Genomic DNA, 24,926 nt, shown 5'->3' on the forward strand with positions numbered 1-24,926 from the left:
AAGGATTGATCACAGAAGGCAAAACGAGCTCAGGAAACCAGAGGAAGCAGGCTCATCCCCAGTGATCTCTGGAACAGATGGGGCAAAATAGACTTTGTGTGTCATCTTCTGCAAGGAGCACCAGAAATTAACTCATTACTGCCTTCGCTCTTTTATGCTTTCATACATTAATTTCCTGCATACCGCAGGACGGAACTGCCCCTGGGAGCTCTCCACCTCACCCAGCCACCTGCTTAAAAAGGAACTCTGCTTCAGTGTTTAAACCGAATAAATTGGCCTGCTTTCAAACCCCTCCCCGTTCTACGCCCCCTTTTCTGTCCCCTCCAAAATCAAGCCTTCTCTGCCTGGCAAACCTCTTCTCCTTCGGACCCTAAAATCCGAAAACCCAAACATCCACGGACAAGGCTTTCTTTTTGCCACACGTTCACCCACACGTTTCTCCTGTTATTGTTTAGCATTCACCCTAACGGATATCAGCCCGTATCTAATTGGTTTTGATTCGTCTTGGCCCAAGGGAGGTGGGGTCATTTGTTCATCTTCTTTGGGGTCAACAGCTTTGAGGTCCCACTTTAATTCTTGAGTTTTCCACTATTCCAGGCGCAACTTCCCTAGCAGGACCACTGCTCACCTACACAGCCGTGTGAGATGGAGATAACAATCCGTCTATGCCGAGTGAGTCGTTTGCGTTTGCTGCTCAGGGAGTCCCCAGGGACCCGATCCCGGCATAGACACATTACACCGGCAAACTCTTCCCTTACACACCGGACGTCCGCCGGCCCCGCTTCCGCCTTGGGCGCCGAGGAAAGCGGTCCCCGCACCGCTCCACTTCCGGTCGGGAAGCGAGACGGAGAGCGCCGCCGGAAGCGGGCAAGTACGTGCTGTGTAATCTCGTTTGGAACCGAGGCCTCCCGGATCTCCCGAAAATGCCGGATTATCTCGGGGCCGACCAGCGCAAGACCAAAGAAGACGAGAAAGACGACAAGCCCATCCGAGGTGAGTCGGGGCCCGGCGTGGGTTTCGTCCCGGGCGGCCTTCTCTCGGCCTTCCTCCTCCCCGTCCCAAGGTTGCAGCCGAGGCAAATGGCTGTTCCTGCTCGGCCCTCGGCCCTTCCCGTCTCCGCTCTCGGCCTTTTGGGGCCTGGGGAAGCTCACCCGACCCCCCGGCCCCGGGTCTGACTGCCTCCTGGACCCGAACACCAGACGCTGCTCAGCCCTGCTCGTCCTCCTCCGCCACCACCTGCCCCCACTGTCAACCCCTCTCGCCGGGGCTTCTCTCCCTACAAATCTGTTAAAAATGATGCATGGGAGCCCGGATTCCCTGCTCTGGATAGCCCTGAGTGTTGCGGGTTGCTAATTTTCCCCCCCTCTCTCCACCTGTTGCTGTCCTGTCCTGTGGTGGAGCGTGTTGGCGTTCCGCCACGTTCCGTTCTCCCAGCGAACCTTTCCTGTTTATCCTTCGCTTTTTCTCTGCCCTGTGTCGTGCCCTCGTGTTCTTTCTCTAAGGTTTATTTATTTATTTTTGCTGCTTTCAACCGTTGTCATTCCCGCATCAGTCCGTTCGTTTTGTCTTTGAGTTGTCACCTGAGCTCTAAAGCCGGATTCACCTGTGCTGTTATTATTACTGTTTTTTTTTTTTTTTTTAAAGATTTTTTTGCAAGGCTGAGTTGCAGAAAGAGGGAGGAGAGACAGAATCTTCCATGCTCTGGCGGATTCCCCAGGTGGCTGCAGAGGCGGGGAGCGGGCAGGGTGAACCCAGGAGTTGGGGAGCTGTTGTGCGTCTCCCCTGTGTGTGCAGGGGTGGGCCCAGGTGCTCCTGCTTTCCCACTAGCAGGGAGCTGGATCGCAGTTGGAGCCGCCGGAACTCAAACCAGAACCCATAGGGCATGCTGCAGGGAGAGGCTTAGGCTGCGTGCCAGCCCCCCAGTACCATCCTGTGTATTTGAAAGACACCTCTCCTGTGCTGGTTCGCCCCTCGGGTGCCTGTGGCAGCCGGGGTAGCAGGAGCTGAGAACTCCGTGGGGGTCTCTTTGTCTTTCAGATATAAGGGAAATACTAAAAAAAAAAAAAAAAAAAAAAAAAAAACATTTTGTGTGAAAGCAAGTCATGTTTTTTTTTAAGGTGATATTTCTTGGCTCGCTTCCTGTAAATACCATTGGTGATTTTTTTTTAATGGTTACGTTGTGTATTCGCTTCTGTGAATCTAGCTAATTTGGCTAATTTGTTTTAACCAAATGTCCTTAATGGATGGACACTTTATATTGCATATAAAGTATACAATACGCTTAAAAGCACCTTCCCTCAATTAGATACAAGTTCCTTGACTTAAGGAAGTATTTTTTTTTGTAAGAATTATTTTATTATTTTTATTGTCTGCTGATTCACTTCCCAAGCGGCCACGATGGCTGGAGCTGAGCTGATCCAGAGCCAGGAGCCTCTTCCGGGTCTCCCACGCGGGTGCCAGGGTCCCAAGGCTTTGGGCCATCGTCGCCTGCTTTCCCGGGCCACAGGCAGGGAGCTGGATGGGAAGTGGAGCAGCTGGGATTAGAACTGGCGCCCTGCGAGTGCGAGGTGGGGGACTTTAACCACTAGGCTAAAGCACCGGGTCCTTAAGGAAATATTTGATGATTGTATTTATATCATTGTAATATTCTGGCAGTCGTCTAAAACCATTTGAATTGAACAGAAACATGTATCGGCTTCCCTTCCTTTGTGGATCTCACGTGTGATTTTTCTTTCAGCCCTGGATGAAGGGGACATTGCCTTGCTGAAAACCTATGTAAGTTCTATCCGTGTCTGGAAAACAGATTTTTTGTGGTGGTGGTGGGGGGGCGGGTTGGGGAGGCCGTTTGATATTATCCTTACAATTAGTTCAAAATGAAGTGTGTGGCAGTCTGTGGCAACCTTCCCTGGAGAAAAAAAAAATCCCTGTTTACGGTCTCAGTTGGTCAGTAAGGCGCCGAGCACGGCTGCGTTTTTCCAGGGTTTTTTGAAGACCTGTAATTGAAGCGCAGCGCCCTGCCGGAGCAGGATCCGCAGAGCTGACACCTGTGTGCCTCTAGAGTGGACGCAGCTGGGCGTAGTGCAGGACGCGGGGTTTTAACGCACAGAAGCACTTGTGTCCTTCCCCGTGTCTTTGGGAACGGTGGGAAGCCGGGCCGGGGCGCAGGAAGGGCTGTGTGTGAGCGGCCGACGCCCTCCTGACTCAGTCCATCTCCGTCCCGCAGGGTCAGAGCACTTACTCAAGGCAGATCAAACAGGTCGAAGATGACATCCAGCAGCTTCTCAAGAAAATTAACGAGCTCACCGGTACGTGTTGTGATTTCCGTGTCCATCCTTTACCCGTCCTATGCCGCGTGTATCAGAAGACTTTAAATTTTATGTCTTACTGCGTTGTAAAAGAAATGTTAGATTGAATCTCATTTAGCCCTTCTCATTACTTTTTATACCCCATTTAACGCTTGTACAATCTCGAGGCCCCCTCCTCCTAAGGAAGGAGCGTGTGTTGGTCAGTAAATACCAAGTTAGAGTTTTTAATTGCATACAATCTTGCTCTCTGCATAGCACTGCTTGAAGCAAGCGGGCTGTTGGCCGATAGTTGGCGACAGTGTGCAGTTCTGTAGTGTTTGACTCACACGGAAGATGTCAAATATGTTCAGATATTAGCTTGATAAGTCTTAGGGCTGCGATGTTCGGCCTGAGCGATTTCGCTGCTCTGGACGACTTTGGGGGGATGTCCAGAGAGGCTTCTGATCCTCATTGCTCGAGAGTGTGGTCCCGGTGGCCAGAGGCCAGGCACACCGCGGCCTGGCAGTGCTGTCGGTGCCCAGCCCCGGGGAGCACCGAGTCCGGAGCGGCGGTGATGCTGGGGCTGAGAGCGCCGCCCGGAGGGTGTGCGCCGTGCCTCACTGTCTCTCTCTCCCGTCCGTCTCTGTAGGCATCAAGGAGTCCGACACTGGCCTGGCCCCGCCAGCGCTGTGGGATTTGGCCGCGGACAAGCAGACGCTCCAGAGCGAGCAGCCTCTGCAGGTTGCCAGGTAAGCCCCAGTGCTCGGGGGGCCTTTTCATTGTTCAGCGCCAGCATTTTTATTGCACATTGCACATTCCAGGGAAGTAAAGCTATCTGATGTTACAAAAGTGCGCAAGGTTAAAGGTCAGAACGCTACAAAACGACACAGAGCTAACTGGAGAACCATCCCTTCTCCCCTATTGCTCTCCTGCTGCCTTTGCTTAGGCACAGCCCCAACGTTGCTCCTGCGTGTGCTTGCACTGCGTCTTCATGCACGTGTGAGTGTGCGAAGAAACGGCTCAGGATCTTGCTTTTACATTATTATGTGTGTTTATAAATCTGTCATTGTCTTCAGTGGAGAGTTACTCTATTTCCTTTGCTATTTATTTATATTTTTAAATTTTTATTGTTCCTTTCTCTGGTTTTAAATTAAGTGCTGCATAGATGTCAGGCTGCTTGCAGCTTGGGTTGTGTGCATGGCCCTGCAGCAGACACTCGGCTGAGGCGCTCCCTGGAGGTGAGCAGACACTCAGCTGAGGCGCTCCCTGGGGGTGGCAGACACTCAGCTGAGGCGCTCCCTGGAGGTGAGCAGACACTCAGCTGAGGCACTCCCTGGGGGTGAGCAGAAACTCAGCTGAGGTGCTCCCTGGGGGCGAGCAAGATGGGCTGCCCAGAGCGGAGGCCTGTGGTCAGAGGTGCTGTGCCAATCAAGTAGAGCCGTGTGGTCGGAGGTGCAGTGCCAATCAAGTAGAGCCGTGTGGTCGGAGGTGCAGTGCCAATCAAGTAGAGCCGTGTGGTCGGAGGTGTGGGTAATTGTGCCATCTGTGAGAACAAGGTCTGACCTCTAAGCACAGAGAAGCAGGTGCCTGTTTGAGCAACAAAAATATGTAATTATATCCAATTTTACACTTTTACCAGGAAATAAGGAGCAAAATAGTTCTTTTCAATTTGCGTTGTGCTGGTCACCTGTCCAGGTACTTCCCTTATTTCTCTGACTATCTGCGTCTTATTCTGTTGGGTTGTTTCTTATTTATAGAATCATTTCATATATTTACATGTATTAATTGATGCCTCGTATTAGGCTGATTTTTAAAATTTTTAGGGGGAAAAATGTAGCAATATTTTCATTATACCTTTTGGATATTACTGTTGCTTAGTAAAGCCCCATCCAATCTAAGGCTATAGTCATACTTTATTGAATTTTATCATGATCTTTAAAAACCTTTTATTTCTATGCCATAGCTGAAGATTACTTTTCTTTCCTCCTGTCTGTCCTCCCATCTCTTTCCGCCTTTTGTTTTTTATTCATCTGTTCATGGTTTAGTTTGATTGGGGTCTAAACGACCACTTAGGCTATGTGGGACACCTGGCTGTGTTTCCAGGTGCCTGGCTTTAGGCTGTCCCTGCTCTGGCTGCTGTGGGCATTTGGAAAGGAAACCAAGGGTTGGAAGATCTCTCTTCTGAGTTACTGCTTTTTCACATGTATATTTTTTTCATGTTCTTAAATAAAAAACTATGCCCTTTAAAGAAAGCCTTTCTGGGGTGCACATGGTGGCATAGCACGCTAAGCAGCTGCTCAGAGCACCCACCTCCCGGTCGGAGTGCCGGTTTGAGTCCTGGTGAACTGGCTTGCGCTCCAGCTCTGCTGTAACTTCCCCGGGCGGCAGCAATGAGAGCTGAAGGAGCTGAGCCCCATTTCCTGCTTCAGCCCACAGCCCTGGGTGTGTACTGGAGGGAGTCTGCCATCTGTACCGGGGACGTGAGGCAGAGAGGAGAGCGCCCCAAGATCCACTGGCTGCCGGACAGCCCGGTGTGGCTGGGAGGCTGTCGGCTTTAGGTGTGCAGCAGAGAGGGGGAGAGGGGGAGAGGCGGCTGGCATGAGGGTCCACCGCTCTGAGACGGAGCTGTGTCTCTTCAGTAAATATGCCTTGGGTGGTGGCAAGCCTCTCACGGCTGTCTGGAGTTTGAACGCGTTGAGCATCAGCTGTTGCTGCAGGCTGCGGTTAGCGGTCCCTGCATGTGTTCCCTGAACTGTGGACCCCAGAGCCCCTCTCCGTGTGGGTGGTACTGACAAGCTCCAAAGGGGAAAGTAGGGATCGAGTCTCGTCTGCACGTGCTTCTTCCTGCTGGACTCGGCTGCTTTTTTGTATGTGGGCCGTCCTTACTGGCGTTAGGTGGTACCTCATTGTTGTCTTCATTTGGATTTCCCTAATTGCCAGGGAACTTGAGCATTTTTCCACATGTTTGTTTGCCATTTGGGTTTGTTCCTTTGTGAAATGTCTGCCCATTTCCTGTGCCCCTTCCTGGTGGACTCTGGCAGGTGGTCGCGGTGCCCCCCCACCCTGCTCCCTCCCTGCCCCCTCAGCCCTGCTCATTCAGACTCCAGAAGCTGCCATCATCGCTGTGTGTGTTGCTATTGCTCAGGCAGCAAGCTTCTGGTTAAGTTGGTTTTATTAAGTGGTGAAGGACCCAGAGGACAGAAAGTTGACTATTTTATACTGCACCATAAATGGTATTGAGAATTCGCCTGCACCCAGTCACACAGAAATGAATACATTAAAAAACAGCAGGAATTAAAAGGAATTTGAAGTTTAAACTCGGGAAAGACTCAAAACACACCTACTAGCGAATTTAATATGTCAAGATGGCTACTTCTTTTTTTTTTTTTTAATTTTTGTCCCAAGATTGTTTTACTTCATTTTATTTTCACTGTACATATTTATGAAGCACTGTGTGACAGTTTGATATGCGTAATACCTGTTTAATCAAATGAGGTTGGCATTTTCATCTCTTTTTTTTATATTTTAGTTCTGTAATTTCCTTAATGTATCTGATATAAGAGGATTTTAAGGGAGAAGCCCCACCCAGTCTCACACCTGCCCCATGTCCCCAATGTGAGGCACGCTCCGAGGGTCTTGATCAAGTGGATTGATAGTTCGATAGTTCAGCAGTTCTGAATTGCTGCCGCTCTCACCACTCCAAGCACGATGAGGTCGTTGAAGAGTCCACTGATTGACATAGTCCATCATAGAGTCTCCGTTTGCCCAGTTTTTCACTGCCATCATATAGCTGAGATGGTTGATTGACCTGTTCTGTCTTCTCTGTTTTCTTGGTTTGGGTTCTGAGTCTGGAAGCTCGATTGGGGGAATCCCTAAAGAAACTTTGTCTGAGGTGTTCCCTGACCAGATTCTTGTATGTACTAGCAAGCAGAGGGCCTGGCCCTGATCAGCTGTTGGTTGCAATTGCTGGGTTGGTTCTGTTTCCATCCCTGTCTTCCACTGGAACCAGTGGGTGCCGCAGTCCAGTCTGGTTCTGCCCAGCACTTACTCGGCCCTCAGATAAACCAGTAGGCTGCAGCCTAGTTGGAGCGACCCACAATAACCCTTACCAGGCCCGACCCCTACCCTGGTTTGCCAGTATATGTGGCAGTAGTCCAGTCTGTCCCACATCCCCTTCTGCTCTCGTACAAACCTTGTTCCCTCTAGCCAGTTCCAGTATGCAGCCCACACAGATGCTGTTGGGTGTCTGTCTAGCCACCCCAGCCCCTGTCCTAGTTTTCATGCCCTCCCATGGAAGTGGTAATCCAAGAGGGAGGAGCCCACTTTTTCCCTCCCAGGCCACTCCCACTCCTGGATTGTGCACTCTCCAGGTAGTTCTGTGGTTTGACTTGACAGAATGAGCCCCCAGTGCCAGCTTCTGCCAGCTGATGCTGTGGCTAAGCCCAAACAACCTTCACCCACTCTAATTTTGTTTGCACCAGTAGGAATAATCAGCCCAGCTTGGCTTTTCCCAGATCTAGTCCACATGAGGTGCACAGATGTTGTAGTCCTGCCTAGTCTGGTCTGGCCCCATCCCGGCTGATGCTCTCCAGTGAGAGTAGCTGTCCAGCAAGGGAACAACCCCATACTCCCCTGCTGGCCCTGCCCCCTCATTTCCTGGGTCTCACGTGTGCTGGTTGGGTGCTGTGATCTCATCTGGCACAGGCAACCTCACCTCGGCAACCTCACCTCGGCATTCCGTATTGTGCACTGGTGTTTGTCGGGACTGAACCTGGCTTGACCCACACTCTGTTCCGGTGCTTGGGTTTGCCAGTGGATGACGTGAACTGATTCAGCCTGATCTGCTCATGACCCCTGCCAAGTGTATGCCAGTGGGACACTTTCCATGGCCTCTTCTGGGCTGTTTCATGTTTTTTTGCGCTTACCTGCTGGGTGTATGTCCTGCCAGAGGAGTTGCCCAGGCTCCTCCATCAGAACCCCTCTGAGTGCCAGATTTTGCACATACCAGTGGGTCCATGAGCCAGCACTACTCAGTTCACCTCCTGTCCTAGCAGGAACAGTGCTTTTCCTGACTGGCCTTCAACCCATTCTGGTTCTTGCTGTAGGACGTTTCAGCCCAGCCATGGCTTGTCCATACCCACATACAGCTCACACATAGCTCTAGGGGTTGAGACCTTGCCTAGTCCGTCCCACATCTACCTTGGTCCTCCAGAACACCAGAGGGTGTTGCAGTCTGGCTCGGCCTGGTGCGTCCAGTCTCATTTCACACTTGTGTCAAGGGAGACTACAACTGTGTCCTGATAAGAATGCAGCCCCAATTCCAGCCCATGCGCCTCTTGCTGGAAACCTCCACCTAGCTAGGGTTGTCCCCTTAGCTTCCCAACCGGGCCTGTTCCCAGCCGTAGTTCACGCGCATGCCAGTGGTTGCTCTGACTCAGCTTGGCACAGTCCCTTACCTGTGCTGACCCCTGCCTTAGACACTGTGGCTTCGCGTGCCTGGCTCATGCAGACCAGTAAGTACATGAGCCTAGCTCGGCTTGACCTGTGCTCCATCCTGGTCTCTAGTTTTGCTTGTGGGCTAAGGTTTACTCAGTACTGCCCGGTCCACCCTGTCCCATTACCAGTTGACACGTTAGCCAGCTGTTGGAGCTCCCTTGCCCAGCTCGTCTGATCCCCAGGTCTGGACCACATGTTCACCAGTGGGAACTATTACTCGCCAGGGGAGTTTCAGAAGTTTCTCCCCCGATCCCCTCCCAGACCCTGTTCTCATACATGCCATTGGGTTTAAGCCAGGTTCCAGTGAAGGCTGGCCTTCCATTTGGCCGTGTATGAGCTGGTGAACATTGCAGCCCGGCCCAGCCCACACGCCATTCAGGATGCACATTTGGGTGCTGCTGCCTTGAGCAGTCCAGATGTTTGCGGGTTCCTTTACCTGTGATGGATGGCAGGCTCCTTGGTCACCCCTAGCTCAGTCCATCACCACTCCATCTCTTTTGAGCTAACCAGTTAGGCTAGAATTTCTACAGGGTTAGGCCCACAAATCCTCCACAGAATCTACTCCCGGATATGGTTCTCGAGTGCTAGTTAATGCAATGACCCTGCTTAATGAGACCCTTCTCCTGACCCATCATCATATCAGGTAACAGGATATGAGCCATAGCTATTGCTTGGCCTGGTATTTGGTGGTCAGCATTGTTCAGTGATTACAAGTTCTTCAAGGGAAGAGTTACTGTCATGGGGAATCTTTAGGATTGAGTCACGTCCTAGAAGTATAGTGGGTTCAACCTGGAGCTACCTAAACAGTGATTCAAAGAACCAAAACCCCAGAGGTCCAGGCCGGGCTGCCACACCTGGCCGCCCAGGGACAGTTCTCCTTGTGCACGTGGTGGCTGGCGTCTGGGATCCAGACATGAGACGCCCGTCCTGGGACCCACCCCCCCATGGAGTTTAACCCTGGACCAAATTCTCTCGCGTACTATAAGTGTCTTGACCCTGACAAATGTGACCAGTCCACTGTTCCACCACCCAGTCAGGTAATGGTGCCCAGTTAGACCCCATCCATAGCTTTGGTGTGGACTCGTGTGTGGCAGTCAGTGATGCTCTATGCTAATAGCCCTTCTCAGGATTCCTAGTTTGGTTGGGCATTCAGTCTGGCTCAAATAGATCTCATGACACTCCCCTCGAAACCATCAGGTCTCAGTCCCCACGCTTACCTGAAAGTTTCAGGACCCTAGATCCGGGAATCATCCAGAATTCATCTCTCACATACGCTAAAGCTGGCCTTATTAATAGGAGTCCCTAAGCAGCAATTTCATATCCTAAAAACCCCAGAGCTTGCGGTCAGCAGGCAGAGCCTGGCATCATCTGTTGTACTGGCCGTCCAAAGCCAAGGACTCAGTCACTGCCTTTCCACTGCAGTGGTTTTGACCTGCTGAGTCCCCAGCCTCGGATCCAGCCCGGCAGGGGTGCCTCCCACAATCGCTACACTGGGGGGGGGTTGCTGAAGATGGCTACTTCTTACAGGGAAAAAAGAAGGAAGGCAACTTAAGATATAAAGAGGTATCACTAATAATAGAAGGGTGATTATGAAAACTGAGGTTATAGAACTTGTCTCTGATGAAGTGCTTGCCTTTACTTGAACAGGTGGGTATACCATATGAAAATTTTATGGTGTGGCTCGAGTTGAGTAAGCCTTGGTCAGGCTTAGAGAGGGATCTGTGTTCGTGGCCTGGCCTCTGTGGGTTTGGTTTGCACCTGTTCCTTGGCGTACTCCATGCCCAGGGGAGAGTCCCATTACCGGACTTCGTTCCTCATGGTTTAGGTTTCCTTTTTGTGTGTTAGGTGCACGAAGATAATCAACGCGGATTCCGAGGATCCGAAATACATCATCAACGTGAAGCAGTTTGCCAAGTTTGTGGTGGATCTTAGTGATCAGGTGGCACCTACGGACATCGAGGAAGGAATGAGGGTTGGGTAAGGTTCCCGTTTTCAGTAAGTAGTTGTCTCTCATTGAAGGCACCCTGTCACGCACACGTCCTTGGCTCTGCTGAGAGAGGATGCACTGGACACCTTGGGGCACTGAGGGACAATCCAGTTTATTTCTTTCTCTTTATTTTTAAAGATTTATTTTTAATTTTTATTGGAAAGGCGGATATACAGAGAGGAGAGACAGAGAGGAAGATCTTCCGTCCGATGATTCACTCCCCAAGTGAGCGCAACGGCCGATGCTATGCCGATCCGAAGCCAGGATCCAGGAACTTCTTCCGGGCCTCCCACATGGGTGCAGGGTCCCAAGGCCTTGGGCTGTCCTCGACTGCTTTCCCAGGCCACAGGCAGGGAGCTGGGTGGGAAGCGGGGCTGCCGGGATTATAACCAGTGCCCATTTGGGATCCCGGGCGTGCAAGGCGAGGACCCTAACCACTGCGCCATCGTGCCAGGCCCAATCCAGTTTATTTCTACACTTGAATGTTTTGCTCTGTCTCTGCTTTTGACTGCTGAGCAGCTTCCTCCACCACCACCACACCCAACAATGGCCAACTGCCAGGATCCAGGCAAATGCAGAATCTTAGTCTTCTGGTCCAGTTAGGTAAAATGTTATTACAGGTAGAGAAAGTATGAGCTTTAAGATGCCCCATGGAATCTGAGTCACTGAGCAAGTTAAAAATGTTCTTCCTCCCTTGGGTCATTTTGTTGCTGCTGTACAGGTTATTTGTCATTTCAGAGTGGCGAGTTTGTCACAGCAAGGGCGAGCCTTGCTACTCTCCGTAGTAGTTTGAGGGAGTTTTGAGAAATCTTCTGGCTTGTTTAAAGTATGATTTTGATGATAAAAGAGCAGCCATAAAAGTACTTTGAAACTTTACAGATCGTAACGTGTGTGTGTGTTTTACCCTCCTTAGTGTGGACAGAAATAAGTATCAGATCCACATTCCACTGCCTCCCAAGATTGATCCCACAGTCACCATGATGCAGGTGAGCAGCTGGGAGGGAGGGAGTCGCAGCTTGTCACCCGAGTGTGTCAGTCTCCACAGACACCAGGGTGTGTCCGACACTTAGCATCCTAACCGTGTCATGTGCCGAGTAGTTCAGGGCAGTGAACGCTGTGTTCTCTCTTCTTAGTTGGTTGTTTAAAAGGTTTATCTTAAAAAGTTTGAAAAGCAAAATGGCAGAAAAAAAAAGACCTTCCACCTGCTGGATCACTCCTCCGGTGCCTGGGGCGGGGCCAGGCTGAAGCCAGGCGCCTGGAATTCCAGCAGTTCCTGGGTGGGAGAGATGGGAAGGTGGGAGGACTGCGGCCGTCTGTGGCCGGCGGGGTGGGCGACCCTGCAGCCCCGGCACCGAGCTTTCCCAGGCAGGACCGGGAAGGAAGAATGATGCGGGTGGACAGTCAGTGCAGCCAGGCCTTGGGGCAGGATCAAGGCGAGCAGAGAGGGCTGCCAGGGCCTGCTCTAGGGCTGTGCCAGGCTGAAACCAGGAATCTGGGATTCCATCCAGGTCTCCTGTGGAGGAGCATGGCCCCCAGCATGTGAGCCATCACGAGCTGCCTTCCCAGGCACGTTTTAGGGAACTGCATAGGGAGCGGAGCAGCCGGGACTTGGGCATTCCACCTGTTGGCAGAAGGGGCTACGGTTAAGCAGCCTGCGTCACAGTGCCAGCCGCGTGTTGCATTGCTGTTAAGCTATGTGACTTTTCCATCGTGGATATTAGGTCTACTGTATTGGGTGTGAACTGGCACTCAGAAGCGAGTGACTGTCGTACGTTGCGCTCTGTCCTAGGTGGAGGAAAAGCCTGATGTCACGTACAGCGATGTTGGTGGCTGCAAGGAACAGATTGAGAAGTTGCGAGAAGTGGTTGAAACCCCACTGCTTCATGTAAGTGGCTGAGTGTTCAATCTCCCTTTGTACGAACTTGTGTTTGCACTGGAAGGCTCATGTGTTGGTTAGCTTTTCCACTTGATGTCTTCCTTAGTGGAAATCTCTGAGGATGAAGACTCAAACTATGGAAAGCGGATCAGCTTTGAGGAAGCAGCAGAGAATTGAGTGGCTGAGCATATTTCAAGGAGGAAGAACTTTTTAAAGTGTATTTTTATTGCGAAGTCAGATATACAGAGAAAAGGAGAGACAGATATACAGAGAAGGAGAGACAGAGAGGAAGATTTTCTGTCCAATGATTCACTCTCCAAGTGACCGCAATGGCCAGTGCTGTGCCAATCTGAAGCCAGGAGCTCTTCTGGGTCTTCCACGCAGGTGCAGGGTCCCAAGGCTTTGGGTGGTTCTTGACTGCTTTCCCAGGCCACAAGCAGGGAGCTGGATGGGAAGCAGGGCTGCCTGGATTAGAACTGGCGCCCATAGGGGATCCTGGCACGTGCAAGGCGAGGACTTTAGCTGCTAGGCCATGGCGCTGGGCCCGGAGGAAGAACTTTTTTCTTTTTTTTTTAAAGATTTATTTTATTCCTATTACAAAGTCAGATCTACAGAGAGGAGGAGAGACAGAGAGGAAACTCTTCCGTCTAATGATTCACTCCCCAAGTGACCGCAACGGGCGATGCTGTGCTGATCCGAAGCCAGGATCCAGGAACTCCTTCCGGGTCTCCCACATGGGTGCAGGGTCCCAAGGCTTTGGGCTGTCCTCCACTGCATTCTCAGGCCACAGGCAGGGAGCTGGGTGGGAAGTGGAGCTGCCGGGATTAGAACCGGCGCCCATATGGGATCCCGGGGCGTTCAAGGCGAGGACTTCAGCTGCTAGGCCACGCCACCGGGTCCCGGAGGAAGAACTTCTTAAAGTGAGGAGGGTGGTTGAGGTGTAGCCTTTAGCAATAGGCTAAGTGTGCTTGCTACTGAGTGTTCTAGAAGAAACCAAGTATTCTAATGACATCAAGAGGAAGTGAGCTTAAATTAATCTAGTTGAACTCTAAAGATTTATTTTTATTTGAAAGTCAGATGCACAGAGCGGAGTAGAGACAGAGAGGAAGCTGTTCATTCACTGGTTCACTCCCCAAGTGACCACAACAGTTGAAGTTGAGCCGATCTGAAGCCAGGAGCCTCTTCCGGGTCTCCTGCATGGGTATAGTTCCCAAGCTTTGGGCCGTCCTCAACTGCTTTTCCAGGCCACAGGCAGGGAGCTGGATGGGGAGTGGGACTGCCGGGATTAGAACCAGTGCTCATATGGGATCCTGGTGCGTTTAAAGCGAGGATTTTAGCTGCTACGCTATCACGCTGGGCCCGATCAAGTTGAACTCTAAAGATAGTAGAAAGACTATTGAAGAGCAGATAATATTCTAAATCTTGAGCCATTATAATTTTTCAAAATTAGGGAAAAAATGTTAAGACTGGATAGTAGAAACGATTCTAAAAGCTGTTCGGCCTTACTTGTTGAACTGAATCTGGTTTAGATTTTCTGTCTTAGAATTGAGCGAAATCATATTGATCACGGACTTAGTGACTTTGGTTCTTATGATTCAGAAGTGCCAAGTGTAAAAGCTGTCTCTTTTGCAGCCAGAGAGGTTTGTTAACCTTGGCATTGAGCCACCCAAGGGCGTGCTGCTCTTCGGTCCACCGGGCACAGGCAAGACTCTCTGTGCGCGAGCGGTGGCCAACCGCACCGATGCCTGCTTCATCCGGGTTATTGGATCCGAACTCGTGCAGAAGTACGTCGGTGAGGTAAATCCATCAAAACGAAAGGGTGTGTTGCCCAGTGTACCATTTGTTGAAGTAGGAATGCACTCAGATGGCGGTCCCACATTGCGGGAGGCAGACTGAACGGTTCTGGCGTAACTAACCAGTTTGGGAGCCGAGAAGCTGCCCCCCCGCCCCCGTGGGCATTTGGAACGAGCCCACTGCTCACAGTTGGCATCAGTGGGCTCTCGGCTCCAGAGGGTGTGGGTTTGCTAAGAGCTGATCTGCGAGCTCAGTGCGTCAGCCGTCATGGGAGAATATGGAGCGATTGCCTATCCCGGGGACCAGATCCCGGGGACCAGATCCCGGGCTGCGCACCTTGCTCTGTGAGACAGTCATGGTCAGTGTGTTCGCAGAACTAGAGTGAGAGCTGCGTGAGTTGTGACTGCAGTCGCTGCTCACACGCACGGTGCAGTGATGGGGCTTCCGAGTGACACGTCGGATGCATTCCGGTCCTCAGGTTTCACTTCTCCTTAGAAGTGTTAGTTTAACTTCTTGAGAGCTTAAACCTTATTACTTACTGTTAACTAGAATGTGGGGAACCACAGCAGTTTGGAGGCTAGGGTATGGTGGTCTAGCTGGTAAACTTCAGTCCTTAGTGTAAAGTAATAGGTCAGAATATGATGAGGAATCAGTGCTGGAGAAGCTTGTAGCGTCACCACTGTATTTCAGAAGGTTTTATTAAAGTCAGCTCTGAATGAACAAATACCTCTTTTCATTAGGGGGCTCGAATGGTTCGTGAACTCTTTGAAATGGCCAGAACAAAAAAAGCCTGCCTCATCTTCTTTGATGAAATCGATGCCATTGGAGGTAAGACTGATATTTCAGGAGATACCTTAACATTGGGTTTATCAAAAGCTCTCCAGTGAATACGTTCGAGTTTTTCTGTTAAATATTTATTTTTATTGGAAAGGCAGATTTAGAGAGGAAAGGAGAGGTGGAAGGAGGGGGATTTTCCATTTTCTGGTTCATCCTCCAGGTGGCCACAACGGCCAGAGCTGAGCTTCCTCTGGGCCTCCCAAGCAGCGTCCCAGGGCTTCGGGCCGTCCTCGACTGCTCTCCTAGGCCACAAGCAGGGAGCTGGACGGGAAGCGGGGCTGCCGGGACATGAACTGGTACGCACAAAGGATGCAGGTACCATAAGGTGGAGGATTGATTAGTTGAGCCACGATGGCAATCTGTTATTTTAATCTTGTATAAAATGTCAATCACAGTCTAATACAACTAAACCAGGAATAAAAGGAATTTTTTTTTTTTTTTTGAGAAAGAGGGTCGGCACATGTTCATGTGCTCCCCCCCCCCCAGGCCTGCAGTGGCCGAGCCAGGGCAGGGAGCAGAGTCCTGAGTGCCCCGAGAGTGCCAGGACCCGTCGCTGCAGCCGTCAGAACCGCCTCCCAGGGCTGCCCGGCTGGGAAGCCGCACCAGTGCCGGAGTCCAGCTCCAGCTGAGTTCGGAGCACAGGAAGGGTGCGTGGAGTCGGCGATAAAGAAAGACACAGACACTTGTTGCGTTTTTGCTGCTTCCTTGCTTCTTGCTTGCTTGCTTTTTCAAGAAGAAGCTGTTCTTTTTATTTTCTTAGACACATCACCAACTTCCGCACAAACGTTTGATTTTTATCTTTTACTTTAGAACTAAGACAGCACGCACAGATGTTCAATTAATTTTTACTTCATGGTCAACCAGGTGCTCTTAAAGATAATTCTGTAAGTTACTATAATCAGTTTCTTAAAAGCAAGCCGTTATTCATTCTTCAGAAGTGGCCACTAGGTGACAGCCAGAACTCCAAGGCCAAGGCACAGATGGTTACCTACTAATTAGTAAAACATTCTTACTACATTTTATTTTCAAAACTTTATCTATCACATAATGGGAGAAATACATCAAAAGAGAAAAAATATAAGGGTCTTTAAGACAAAAAGTTTCAAACATTAAATCCCCCTACGACTGTAGGCTCTACAGCCTCATAAGCAATCAAACAATAATCAAAAGTATATCTCTGTGATGTTAATAGAATCATCCTATATTTCCTCTAGTTAAAAGATTATGAAAGCGGCTAAAGCAGCTACATTTTCTATGCTCTAAAGAGTTGCAAGGACAGGCTAACCTTTAAGGTCACAGCAACTATATTTTTGCCATAGCAGTTTCAGCTCATACTCCCATCACTTCCATTAGTTTGTAAAATTCTTGTTAAGCCATTTCCCAGAAGGCATGCTATATGTCTGGGCCTGATTTCAGGGCAATGGGTAGGCACACAATAAGGTGTCCAGAAATGGCATGGGTTTAATTGTACTCCTGTGCGCAGTTAAAGGCCCACTCACTAAGACATTATCAATAACGTTAACTCTTAAGCTCACAGTAGTTGCCAAAGCCATCTCACAGGGGCAAACAATGCCTCAATAGATTACAGAATTCTTAGTGGGGTGCTTGAGTGTCCATGCAAACAGGGGGTAAGACTGCGTCAAGGAGGTCAGAGAGAAATCCGCAGGGCCCTGCCAAACAGCTGGAAGCTCCCCAGGCCCTGCCAAGCAGGGAGCTGTTCTCTTCACACCTTTGTGTCATCCATACCTACTGCACGGACCCCAGCACACCAGGCCACACTCACCAGGCTCCCAGTGTGCCGTGCGGTCTCACCTTCTTGCACACTCACACACTTGCACACTCACAGACTTGCACACTCCTGAGTTGCCCCTTTGGACGTTCATGAAAGCACTGGGTCATTCACAGTGCTTTGTCAGTGCACTGCTGTTGGGTTTGAGCTGGCTTTGCCAACACGGGAAAGGGGATCGTGCCTTGTTTATTTCTCAGGTTCTTGAGATGGCCAGTAATAAATGTGGGGCTTGGAAAACCTTCAGCCGTCCTAAAGGCCTTTACTATTGAATGCACTGTTACAGTAATAACTCTTAGAGGCTGGTCGAGTGTCATATGCCCACGCAGTTCGTTGGTACATGACCAACCTAGTGATACAAATGACTTAGATCTGGGAGGCCCTGTGATACCGTTGGACTCTTGGGGCTCAGCTGCCTGAGTCTTTGCATTGGTTGGATGTTGCGGAGTTTGGAAATCGCAGTCGGTACCTTCGGAGGCTGTCGCTTCGCCGCTGTGTAATGATGCAGCATGGCACTCTGGGCATTTTTACGGTTAGCATTCAGTGAGGTTGGGTGCTGTCAGGGTGCTGAGAGCTGCCCTTTCCAAAACGGAGAGTGTCAGCTACAGGAAGAAAATGCTAGATTTGTCTATGTACATGTTTTGAAGCTTCCATTTTTTGGTATCTTTACATGAGTATAGCAGTATTTATCCAATTTAAACATGAATAGATTTGGAAGGATTTTATCTTGCTTTTCTGGTAAAAATGATTGGAAAATTGACATGTATAGAGGACTAAAGTATATTTGAATCCACCTAATAGCAGGTACTACAGTTCTGCAGTGTTAAGGGCTTAACATATTTTTTTTTTAAGATTTATTTTTATTATATTTTTATTGGAAAGGCGGATATACAGAGAGGAGGGACATAGAGGAAGATCTTCTGTCCGATGATTCACTCCCCAAGTGAGCGCAACGGCCAATGCTATGCCGATCCGAAGCCAGGAGCCTCTTCCAGGTCTCCCATGTGGGTGCAGGGTCCCAAAGCCTTGGGCTGTCCTCGACTGCTTTCCCGGGCCACAGGCAGGGAGCTGGAAGGGAAGCGGGGCTGCCGGGGATAGAACCGGCGCCCATATGGGATCCCGGGCGTGCAAGGCGAGGATTTAACCACTTGCGCCACCGCGCTGGGCCCAAGGGCTTAACATTTTTTTTTTTTTAATTGGAAAGGCGGATATACAGAGAGGAGAGACAGAGAGGAAGATCTCCCGTCCGATGATTCACTCCCTAAGTGAGCGCAACGGCCGATGCTATGTCGGTCCGAAGCCAGGAGCCTCTTCTGGTTCTCCCACACGGTGCAGGGTCCCAAAGCTTTGGGCCGTCCTTGACTGCTTTCCCGGGCCACAGGCAGGGAGCTGGGTGGGAAGCGGGGCTGCCGGGATTAGAACCGGCGCCCATATGGGATCCCGGGCGTGCAAGGCGAGGACCTTAACCACTGCGCCACCGCGCCGGGCCCAGGGCTTAACATATTTTAAAGAACAATTTTTGGGGGGATTTATTATAGTCTGATAATTTCCTGTAAGAAATCAAATCTCATTACAGTGCTAAAATTTGCGTGTTACTGTGTTGCCTCATCCAGATGTATATTGCATTAAATAAGTGTTCTTGATTTTTTTTAATTGATTACATTGTATTATGTGATACAGTTTTATAGGCATTGGGATTCTCCCCCCCCCAACCCTCCCCCATGGTGGATTCCTCCACCTTGTTGCATTACCACAGTTCACATTCAGTTGAGATTCTTTCATTGCAAGCATCTACCAGGTATAAAGTCCAACGTTTTATTGTTCAGATAAGTTCAATGGTTTCTTGGGGAGACCATCTCTGGTCTGAAGGTAGAACCAGCAGAGTATCATCCCGATCAATTAAAAGCCCCGACATAACATCAGTAACATTTTATAACGTTATGGAATTAGTTCACATGGTATTGAGTAACCAATATGTTAAAAGAGAAAAAAAAAATGCAAGTTCTGAACCACATCCTGTGCCTTCTACATTGACATTTCAATTATTAGTTTATATAGAACTGGTTTCTATACACCTTAAAATGGCTATAGATTACTATTCAGCTGTCTCATGTCTATTTTAATTTTAGTATTTAGCAGTTTATAGAGTTGAAGCATGATTTTGTTGAACCTGGCTGTCTTTTGGGTAGTCTAACTCTATAACAAGACATATGTCAACAGTTTAGGTGAACAGTTTTAGGAGGAGTGTGCAGAGAAATCTTCAATACCCCAGTGAGGAATAACTAATCTTTGTGTCCCACCCAGTGAGTTATAAGTGCATCTCTGCTGACTGTTTCCTGTCTGTTTCTAAGCTTTCCTTGCTGTTCTCTGTCTATTCTAGTTTTTGTTTGTTTGTTAGTTTTGAGGGGGTTCCGGAGCGATCCTGATGATCATTACGATGGAGGGTGGGGACCCAAAGTCAGAACCAGGCAAGGACCAGAGAAAGCTCCTCTCCCTAGTTCTGAAAGAAGTTTACTGTTCTTCTGTTTCTGCGGACCGCTCAGTGCTCCCGGTTGTCGTTCCGATGACGTTGGATTCTGCAAGGCAGGATTTGGGCTTCTTCCATCCCATGTGGTAGATCCAAATGGGCTTCTTCCATCCCATGTGGGTGACCTCAGAGTTCTCGGCCTCTGAAGGCACGCCATTTCCCCGGGGTCTCCTTGGTGCTCGTACTGATAGTCCTTGGTGAGGATCTGGGAGTCTTCAGGGTTGGGATACAAGCCGCCTCCTGTCTGCCTGCTCCGCTCTGGGGTCCCCTGCCCTGTGCATATGACCTCCTGTTAAGAGGTTGTCAGGATCACTCCTGATTCCCCCCATATGCCTTTGTAGTGTTGCTACTGTCTAATGCTCATTCGAGTCTGTTGTCTATGAGTTATGTTATTACAGTGCTAAAATTTGCCTGCTACTATGTTGCCTCATCCAGGTGTATGTTGTATTAAGTGTTCTTGATTTTAAAAAACCAAATTCCTTAAAGAAAAAAAATACTGCTAAGCAAATACGATACATTTTTTTAAAAATTTATTTTTATTTGAAAGGCAGATATAGAGAGGAGGGGGTAGAAAAAGATCTTCCACCCACTGGTTCACACCCTGTGGCTGCAACAGCCGGAGCTGAGCTGATCAGAACCAGCAGCCACAAGTTTCTTCTTGGTCTTCTACGTGGGTGAGGGGTCCCAGAGTTCTGGGCCATGCTCTGCTGCTTTCCCAGGCCATAAGTAGGCAAGTGGAGCACCTGGGATCCCAGTGCGTGCAAGGCAAGGATTTTAGTCACCAGGCTACCTGTGCCAGGCCCACATGAATGCTTTTGAAAGCAAGGAAGTCTCACTCATGTGTTTGGTCTCAGTCACTCATCTTTTTTTAAGATTTATTTTTATTGTAAAGCCAGACATACAGAGAGGAGATCTTCCGTCCGATGATTCACTCCCCAAGTGAGCGCAACAACTGGTGCTGCGCTGATCTGAAGCCAGGAACCAGGAACTCTTCTTGGTCTCCCATGTAGGTGCAGTGTCCCAAAGCTTTGGGCCGTCCTCCACTGCTTTCCCAGGCCACAAGCAGGGAGCTGGATGGGAAGTGGAGCTGCCAGGATTAGAACCGGCGCCCATATGGGATCGGGGCATGCAAGGCGAGGACCTTAACCACTACGCTATCGCGCTGGGCCCAAAGCAGGCCATTCTTAACAGAATTTGTTTTGAAATGAGTACTTGGGCACAGCATGAGTGGAACCAGCTTTTACTGTCATTTAGAGTTGGGCATACTGCTACCCCAGATGGGCACCAAAACCTCGTGTTTGCTCTTGTCTTCCTAGGGGCTCGCTTTGATGACGGGGCAGGGGGTGACAACGAAGTGCAGAGGACAATGCTGGAACTCATCAACCAGCTGGACGGCTTTGACCCCCGGGGCAACATTAAAGTGCTGATGGCCACCAACAGGCCCGACACTCTGGATCCAGCGCTGATGAGGCCGGGGAGACTGGACAGAAAGATCGAATTTAGCCTGCCTGACCTAGAGGTGAGCCGGGCATCCCACTGCAGGGCAGCGGGGCTGCCTGTATGATGTTCCCCACGCTAACAGTTGTCACCGCTCTCCTTGTTAGGGTCGGACTCACATCTTTAAGATTCACGCGCGTTCGATGAGCGTTGAAAGGGACATCAGATTTGAACTGCTGGCTCGACTCTGTCCAAACAGCACCGGTGAGTGGAAAGGTGTGGCTTGTGTGTCGGTCGGTCGGGTGGGGCTGTTTCCACAAAGCTCAGTTACCTTTCTTGTGGTCTGAAAGGGGCCGAGATCAGAAGTGTCTGCACAGAGGCTGGCATGTTTGCCATCAGAGCGCGGCGAAAGATCGCGACTGAGAAGGACTTCTTGGAGGCTGTAAATAAGGTCATCAAATCTTACGCCAAATTCAGCGCTACTCCCCGGTACATGACGTACAACTGAGCCCCGAAGGCTTTCGGACGGCAACGCGTGGCATCACAATTCCAGCCCCACACAGACTTGGTAATGACGACTTGCTAACAAAGAAATGGCTTCAAATTGTATGCTTTCCACATCTCTCTTCTCTGTAGTATAATAAAAAGTGGTGCCCAGTATCACCGGGCAGAAAAGCTGATTACAACATGTGCTTTTTGGCCCGTGACTGTGAAGAGGGTCAGATGTGTCATCTCGTCGTGTTTATCCACTGCCCAGTGAGCACAGTCCCGGGCATCTTGATCTAAGGGAAGTGCACGTTCCGACCTAATTGACTCAGCATGACGGTAGGGCATCAAGGCCAAGTTTGTCTGAGATGGACCCTACCATTAAAACAGCTCATGTAGGTCCATGGAGATAAACGTGTAGCAGTTATATTTCCCTACCGTCTGTGTCGAATGCTGTTTTGGCTTAACCCTTTTGAAAGTGGAGAAGCATATGGTGGACTAGATTTTGCTTTGCTTCTGATTTCAAGTGAACCCAGAATAGATGAGTGTGGTGAATTGTGTAAAATGTGTGCCCACATGCCAGTTTCCCTTAGAGGATCCAGACCAGGCCACCTGTGGAGGGGTTGAGATTCTTTGCCTAAGTTCTGCTTTGGTCTGCAGTGAAGTGTATAAAGACTGTTAGAACTTGAACATTATCTGTAGCCATCACCCGATCCCCAGTCACCCCTTCACCAAAGCCGCTTACCCAGACGGTAACAAATATTTATATTGAGGTTCAATACTCATAAGCTGCAAAATAGTCAAAGTGGCATAGAAAAGGATGAGTTGTATTGAAAAGTCTTTAGAGAAAGTAAAGCCCTTCATTCATAACCTCAACCAGTGTTTTGATATGAAATGAAGCGCTTCTTTGGAAGACACTCCAGCCACCTGCCCAGACTGGGGTGCTGAGCTCACCAAGGCTCACTGTAGTCAGCCTGTGAGCGACCCTGACATTGGGGCTGCATTAACATTATGATTGGAAAGCCAGATATACAGAGAGGAGAGACAGAGAGAGGAAGATCTTCTGGTCCGAAGACAGAACCAGATATACAGAGAGACCAGATATACAGAGAGGAGGAGAGACAGAGGAAGACTCACTCGGGGAGTGAGTTGGGAGTGCAACTCACTCCCCAAGTGAGTGCAACAACCAATGCAATGCTATGCCAAAGCCAGGAACTTCTTCCGGGCATCCCACACGGGTGCAGGGTCCTTTGGGCCAATCCTCCACTGTATTCCCAGGCCACAGGCAGAGAGCTGGATGGGAAGTGGAGCTGCCGGGATTAGAACCGGCGCCCATATAGGATCCCAGCGCGTTCAAGGCAAGGACTTTAGCCGCTAGGCCACGGCGCCGCCGGGCCCTTGCCTCCTGTTTTTGAAGGGAGTTAACGTATGTTTAGCTAGAGGGAGTTACAGGTGGTCCTTGGCTTAGAAGGGAGTTAACGTATGTTTAGCTAGAGGGAGTTACAGGTGGTCCTTGGCTTAGGATGGTTTGAGTTTCCTCAGGTTTGGATGATGGTGTTAGATTGTCTGGGCTTGCTGCCTTCCCTCCACTAGAGGGCAGTCATTTCCTCAGAATGTACAGTTGGAGTCGACACCTCTCTCTGCTAAATAGTTAGGTCTACAGGATCAGATCCCACCCCGACTTGAAAGTGAGCTGCTCCCCTGCCACCTAGGGCTGGAGGAAGAGCCACACCCTTTACTGTCCCTGCAGGGAAGACTGGCGTTTGGGACCCTGTTTCTGGCCACCATACCTCGTCCAGAGCCCACACCTGGCATGCTTTGGAGTCTTCCTGGGCGTTGGGTCACAGTGGCTTTTCATAGCCACCTGATCCCTCCAGGAAGCAGACATGAGCCACTGTTTTAGCGCAGCAGATTTGTGGGATGTTGGGGAAGCTGGGTTTTCTCAGACTGCCAGTCCCTGTCTCACTGAGGAGTACAGCCACCACGACAGGGCAACGGGAATCGAATTTGGCTCCGGCCTGAAGGGAATATACTGGCAGCTACTAAACCCAGAAAGAACAGGTGACTAGGAGACAAAGATAAGGTCAGGCAGTGTTCCACTGTATGAAATAAATGAGTTAAAGCATGCTGGCCTATTTACACATGGATGAAATTTTATTTTGAAATGTCAGAAGCAAGCTAAAACAACAAAAAAACCATTTTCTGTCTTCAGTAAGACTTGAGTGCCGTTTATGTACATGACTGAGTTTTATCCCAAACAGGTTACAAAAGAACAGTTAAACACACGTGTGTTTCCGGAGTGCTATTAATCTACACCGTTAGTATTGAACACGTACCATACAGAAGGCATTTGCTGGAGACGTGTGTAAAGAATGTGCAATGATGAATGTTTAAACACTATTTATAAAAGCCTTAAATTCTACTTGAGCAATTGGAATGATGTGAATCCCTTTAAAGAAGTTTCCAGTGCAAGTTGAAGTTGTACAAAGACCCGCTCTTGGAGGAGGCCGTCCGTGGCATGGTGCAGACGTACCTGACTGCGCAGGCGCCATCCACGTGCAAGTCTAATTTTACTCTGAATTAACTAAGTCGGTAGTCTATCTAAAGTAGAACCCTTCCTCCTAAGTCAAGTCATGAGATATGTGATAGGAGTTTACCCAAACTGTGGGGCTCGTTGCAAGCAGGCCATGCTAACCTACTTCTGCCAGGACTGCTGCTTCGCTTCTGTCATGGTGATGTCTGCATGAAAATGCAGACACATACTCCCCGCTGGCAGAAACTCTTGAGAAGCCTTTGCACAGGTTGGCTGGGGCCTAGGACCCTGCTAGACAGACAGCAGAGGAAAGCATGAGAACTGCTGGTGACAAATTGAGTTCAGATCCTCTGGACCCCCATCTTTGAACATCCCCTGTTTCTGCATAGTTAGAATTAACTCTTGTGGACTTCTAAGGAAGATACCGAGTCCTACCTGAGGTTAAGTTCTTAAACATGGTATTTAGCAGCTACATCAAAAGCTTCTAGGGATTCCTACTGGCCATGGTCACAGCAGTGCGGGCAATAAGAACAGAATGGAGCGCATGAAAACCACACACAGCCACAAGACCACAATTGTGTCAAAGAGGAGACCGTTCAAACCCTAGTTGGTCACTGTTTGACTATATCCTTAATCTGAAAGCGATAGTGGAAATAACCAAGCTCTCAACTTCCTCTGTCTTTTGAGGATAACACTTAAAAATGCTGACTGAGCTGTGGCTGGTCATTGATGCTCACGGGTTAATGGAAAAGTGGACATTCACTCACCGTCAGAGGAACACGTGGAGAACCAGGCAGAGAAGCTGGTTGGTTGTTCAGCTGCATGCCGACCAACGGTCTGCCTTAGCGCGGCGAGTGGCAGGGCAGCTGGACAACGGCGTGTC

General features: G+C 49.7%; 1 protein-coding gene across 1 annotated transcript; it reads left to right on the forward strand.

The window, feature by feature from the left end:
- The first annotated feature begins 828 nt into the window (after positions 1-828).
- PSMC2 (proteasome 26S subunit, ATPase 2) lies at positions 829-21,704 on the forward strand. Its single transcript, XM_040971236.1, has 12 exons — positions 829-993; positions 2,738-2,775; positions 3,224-3,305; positions 3,934-4,033; positions 10,626-10,757; positions 11,681-11,753; positions 12,557-12,652; positions 14,276-14,440; positions 15,178-15,265; positions 20,904-21,106; positions 21,192-21,288; positions 21,375-21,704. The coding sequence occupies exons 1-12, from the start codon at positions 924-926 to the stop codon at positions 21,530-21,532; spliced, it is 1,302 nt and encodes a 433-aa protein (XP_040827170.1). The 5' UTR covers positions 829-923; the 3' UTR covers positions 21,533-21,704.
- The last annotated feature ends 3,222 nt before the right edge of the window (positions 21,705-24,926 follow it).

The sequence above is a fragment of the Ochotona curzoniae genome, unplaced genomic scaffold, assembly GCF_017591425.1.
Source record: "Ochotona curzoniae isolate NIBS_2020 unplaced genomic scaffold, NIBS_Ocur_1.0 contig_21, whole genome shotgun sequence".
Classification (NCBI taxonomy): domain Eukaryota; kingdom Metazoa; phylum Chordata; class Mammalia; order Lagomorpha; family Ochotonidae; genus Ochotona; species Ochotona curzoniae.

Bases quoted from the DNA above. Each gene is read 5' to 3' on its own strand.
- PSMC2 (XM_040971236.1), top strand. From the start codon at position 924: ATGCCGGATTATCTCGGGGCCGACCAGCGCAAGACCAAAGAAGACGAG. The intron at 15,266-20,903 runs GTAAGACTGATA...TTGTCTTCCTAG, and splicing joins TGAAATCGATGCCATTGGAG to GGGCTCGCTTTGATGACGGG. The intron at 21,107-21,191 runs GTGAGCCGGGCA...TCTCCTTGTTAG, and splicing joins TTAGCCTGCCTGACCTAGAG to GGTCGGACTCACATCTTTAA.